The sequence below is a fragment of the Nothoprocta perdicaria genome, unplaced genomic scaffold, assembly GCF_003342845.1.
Source record: "Nothoprocta perdicaria isolate Ctin4 unplaced genomic scaffold, notPer1 scaffold_336, whole genome shotgun sequence".
NCBI lineage: Eukaryota > Metazoa > Chordata > Aves > Tinamiformes > Tinamidae > Nothoprocta > Nothoprocta perdicaria.
The window spans coordinates 257,968-262,201 of record NW_020455573.1 but is presented as its reverse complement, the minus strand read 5'-3'; the positions used below and the strand labels follow the sequence as shown (position 1 = coordinate 262,201).

The following is a 4,234-nucleotide window of genomic DNA, read 5'->3' as shown; positions in this document are numbered from 1 at the left end:
CGCTGCTCGCCGGGGAGCCCCCGGMCGGGCTGGATGCGGCCCCCGCCGCCGGCTCAGGTGAGACGTGCTGGGGCTTGAGGTGCAGGGGTGACCCCCGCCCCGCGGGGATATTTTGGGGTGACGCTGCTCCCGCCTTGCCCCCAGTGAAGGTGAAGAAGCCCATCCAGACCAAGTTCCGCATGCCCGTCTTCAACTGGGTGGCCCTCAAGCCCAGCCAGATCGACGGCACCGTCTTCACGGAGCTCAATGACGAGAAGGTGCTGCAGGTGAGGCCGCCCGCGCAGGGTGCCRGCCGGCGTGGCGCCCGGGCGCCTCGCCCCTGTGCCCGCCTCTCAGCCCTGTCCCCATCTTCCCCATCCGTGGAGTCGATGCTGTGCACAGTTCCAGCCTTGGAGGAGCCTTGGAGCACCTTTTGTTGTCCTGGAGGGGACAATCTGGGATCTGCCGTGTCCTTGTSCCTTTGTCCTGTCCTTGTCCCCTTGCCCCATCCTCATCCCTTTCCTCCATTTTGATTTCTTCCCTGTCCTCATCCCCTCGCCCTGTCCATGTCTTTTTGGCCCATCCTTGTCCTCTGGCCCCTTGTTCCTCTGCTCCCCTCACCCTTGTTCCCTCACCCTGCCTCATTCTCTCCATCCTTGCCACATCCGTCCTGTGCTCCCTCCAGCTCCCGCGCCCTCTGGGCCGTGTCCTCAGCCCCGTCTCCACACAGGAGCTGGACATGAGCGACTTTGAGGAGCAGTTCAAAACCAAGGCCCAGGGCCCCGGCCTGGACCTCAGCGCCCTCAAGGTCAAGGCTACACAGAAGGCCCCGAGCAAGGTGACCCTCATCGAGTCCAACCGGGCCAAGAACCTGGCCATCACGCTCCGCAAGGGTGGCCGCAGCGTCCAGGACATCTGCACGGCCATCGAGACGTGAGTGTCCCCTCGGCACCGAGGCCGGGCTGAGCGCAGGGATGGAGGGTGGAGTGGGGGCAGATGGTGCTGCAGACTCCAGACCACCATCCAGACCCCTGAGCAGGGGCGGGCTGCGCACGGACGGCCCAGGGGTGCTTTGGATCTGTACGCCGGGTGACAGCAGAGTGTGCAGGAAGGCGGCGGGGCAAGGGGGGTGTCCCCACCACCTGGTGTCCCCTGCCAGGTACGACCAGCAAGCCCTGAGCCTCGACTTCCTGGAGCTGCTGCTGCGCTTCCTGCCCACCGAGTACGAGCGGACGCTCATCTCCAAGTACGAGCGGGACCAGCAGCCGCCCGAGGAGCTCTCAGATGAGGACCAGTTCATGCTGAGGTTCAGCAAGATCCCGCGCCTCTCCGAGCGCATGAACGTCATGATCTTCCTGGGCAACTTCAGCGACACGGCCCAGCTGCTCATGCCGGTAGGGCCGGGCACCGGGCGCCGCGGGGCGCAGGGCACGGTGGGGAAGGCGGGACGTGGGCGCTCTGTGTGGGAGAGCCGGGCAGCACGGGCGCTCTGGGGATGGTCGTGGAGGGCCGAGAGGGAACTGCAGAGCCTCACGGGCTTGCCCTGCCGCCCGCAGCAACTCAACGCCATCATCGCCGCCTCCATGTCCCTCAAGGCCTCCACCAAGCTGCGCAACATCCTCGAGGTGAGGGCGAGGGGGGTTTGGACGTGTCGGGTGCTGCTGGCCTGYGCTGGCCAGGGGTGCTGGGACACCGTGGCCCCAGCGTCCCGGCGCTGCCCGAGCCCGTGTCCCTGCAGATCGTCCTGGCCTTCGGGAACTACATGAACAGCAGCAAGCGTGGGGCCGCCTACGGCTTCCGGCTGCAGAGCCTCGATGCGGTGAGCTCGGCGCGGCTCCCCGTGCGCCCTGTGCACTGGGCTGGGRTGGTGACAGAGGCGCTGTCACTGCATGGGCAGCGGCAGGAGGCATGGAGGGACACGCAGACAAACTATGGAGATGAAGGAACACCTGTGGAGAGACCAGCTATGGGCATGGAGGGACAGAGGAGCATCTATGCGGACAGATGGATGCAAGGGCTGGTGATGGGGATGGAGGGATGTGGGGACCAGGTACAGGGACAGAGGGACACAGGGAACAGCCCCAGGGAGAGAGAGGCATTGGGACCAGCTGAAGAGACGGAAGGATATGGGGGCCAGCCGTGGGGATGGAGGGATGCAGGGACCAGTCTTGGGGATGGAAGGATGTGGGAAGCAGCTGCGGGATGGAGGGATGCAGGGACCACCCATGGTGGCAGTGGGATGCAGGGACCATCCGCAGGGACAGGGGGATGCCCACGCGGAGCGCGGGGCAGCCGGAGAGGCAGGAGGACAGACAGGGCAGCCCCAGCCTGACGCCGCTCGCTCCCTCCCAGCTGCTGGAGATGAAGTCAACGGATCGGAAGCAAACGCTGCTGCATTACCTGGTGCGGGTGATCACGGAGAAGTACCCGGAGCTGACCGGCTTCCACACGGAGCTACACTTCCTGGACAAGGCGGGCGCAGGTAGCACCCGCTGGGRTCTGCAAGGGGCCCGAGGCGGCGCGCGGGGCCCTGACGCCGCCCCGTGCCCTCCCCACAGTCTCCCTGGACGGCGTCCTGCAGGACGTGCGCAGCCTGCAGCAGGGCATGGAGCTCACGCGCAGGGAGTTCATGCGGCAGGACGACAGCCCCGTGCTCAAGGACTTCCTCAAGAGCAACTCGGAGGTGATGGAGAAGCTGCAGGCCGACAGCAAGACCGCCAAGGTGGGTGCGCGAGGCCGCCAGGGGAGGCCGGCGCGGGGAGGCCATGGGTGACGGGGGCTGCACGGGCCCTCTGCCCGCAGGAGGCCTATGAGTCGGCCGTGGAGTACTTYGGGGAGAACCCCAAGACCAGCCCGCCCACCACGTTCTTCCCCATGTTCATGCGCTTCATCAAAGCCTACAAGGTAGGAGACGCCCGAGCTGGGTTTTGGGGGGACTTGGGGARGGTCTGTTGCGGCTGGGGCCTCGTCGCTGCTGCCTGCTGGGGTGGCTGGAGCAGGATGGTCTGAGGTGGACATGGGCTCCAGGGGCCACCGCAGCAGGTCCCTGCTCAGCCCATTGTCCCAAATCCTGTCCCCAGAAAGCAGAGCAGGACATCGAGCTSTGGAAGAAGCAGGAGGCTGCTGCCAAGGAGGCGGAATTGAGCCCCCCCGGCAGCGAGGAGCCGCTGGACACGAAGGTACCCGGCGCCCATGACCCTGCTCCACCCGAGGGTGGCAGAGATCAGGGGAAGGTGACTCGGTTCTTGCGGCCCGGTTGGGAGGAGCTGGCAGGTGGGAGGCAAAGGGGAGGCGGGTCATGCCAAGGAGAAGAGGCAGGGTCTCCCTTGGGTGGGGGCACAGTGGGAGGAGGCCCTGTCTCACGGTGTTCTGTGCTGCCCGCCGCAGCCGTCCATCCCCAAAGCCCGGCGGCAGCAGATGGACATGATCGCTGAGCTGAAGAAGAAGCAGATGGGGAAGGAGCCTCTCATTTACGAAGGGAAAGACGGCGCCATCGAGGACATTATCTCAGGTGAGGGTCTGGGTGATGCCCAGGGCGCCCTGGGGTGCAGAGGCTTTCCTGGGGAGGCTCACATCCACGTGCAGCACCTCCCTGCCACACAGCCAGTGCTCTCTGCTCGTCCTCACTGCTCTTTCCTCCTCTTTTGCTTCTTCCTCCTCCTGCTCCTCTTCGCTGGCTCTCTGGGTTGCTCTGCTCAGCTCTGAAAACTGTTCCTTTCACGGCCCGGACGGGCAAACGCTCGTCCCGGCTCTTCTGCGACGTGAGCTACAACGAGGAGAGTCCCCTCTAGTGCCTGTAGGTACCGTGGGGCGGCCGCATCCCAGAGGGTGCCGGCGGGTGCAGGAGGAGCCGGGGGCTGCCGGGGCTCTGGGTGCTGCCGCCGCTGCTTCCTTTGGGCATCCTGGTGYCCCAGCTGGGCTGGGTGGCGGCAGGGAAAAGCGAGCGGGTCCCTCCATGGGAATGGGTGGGAACATTCCCAGCGTTTTTGCTGGGCACTGAGGGATGCTCCATGTCCACCCGGCCCAGACCTGCGGAACAACCCATACCGCCGCGCCGACATGGGCCGCAGCAGCGCCAAGAAACGGGGCCCTGCCGGGCCGAGCCTGCAAGTGACGCCCGACATCCCGCTCATCCCGCTGTGAGCGGCGCCGGGGCCGCCCGCGTCGCCGGGCCCGGAGCCCACAGAGCCCGCGGAGCCCTCTGCGCTGCTTCGTGCCGGCTGCCACGCTGCCCCCCGGCCCTGCCCGCCCTGGC

At 66.5% G+C, this 4,234-nt stretch overlaps 1 protein-coding gene across 1 annotated transcript in view; it reads left to right on the top strand.

Annotated features, from left to right (window-relative positions):
- Positions 1 to 4,048, top strand: part of FMNL1 (formin like 1) — an 8,163-nt gene extending 4,115 nt beyond the window's left edge. The window contains exons 13-25 of the mRNA XM_026043697.1: positions 18 to 57; positions 145 to 266; positions 710 to 912; positions 1,139 to 1,373; positions 1,536 to 1,604; positions 1,718 to 1,798; positions 2,332 to 2,461; positions 2,538 to 2,701; positions 2,782 to 2,883; positions 3,060 to 3,158; positions 3,367 to 3,490; positions 3,679 to 3,775; positions 4,007 to 4,048. Coding sequence (XP_025899482.1) covers positions 18 to 57; positions 145 to 266; positions 710 to 912; positions 1,139 to 1,373; positions 1,536 to 1,604; positions 1,718 to 1,798; positions 2,332 to 2,461; positions 2,538 to 2,701; positions 2,782 to 2,883; positions 3,060 to 3,158; positions 3,367 to 3,490; positions 3,679 to 3,770 — 1,461 coding nt within the window. The 3' untranslated portion in view covers positions 3,771 to 3,775; positions 4,007 to 4,048. The remainder of the gene's footprint in view (positions 1 to 17; positions 58 to 144; positions 267 to 709; positions 913 to 1,138; positions 1,374 to 1,535; positions 1,605 to 1,717; positions 1,799 to 2,331; positions 2,462 to 2,537; positions 2,702 to 2,781; positions 2,884 to 3,059; positions 3,159 to 3,366; positions 3,491 to 3,678; positions 3,776 to 4,006) is intronic.
- The last annotated feature ends 186 nt before the right edge of the window (positions 4,049 to 4,234 follow it).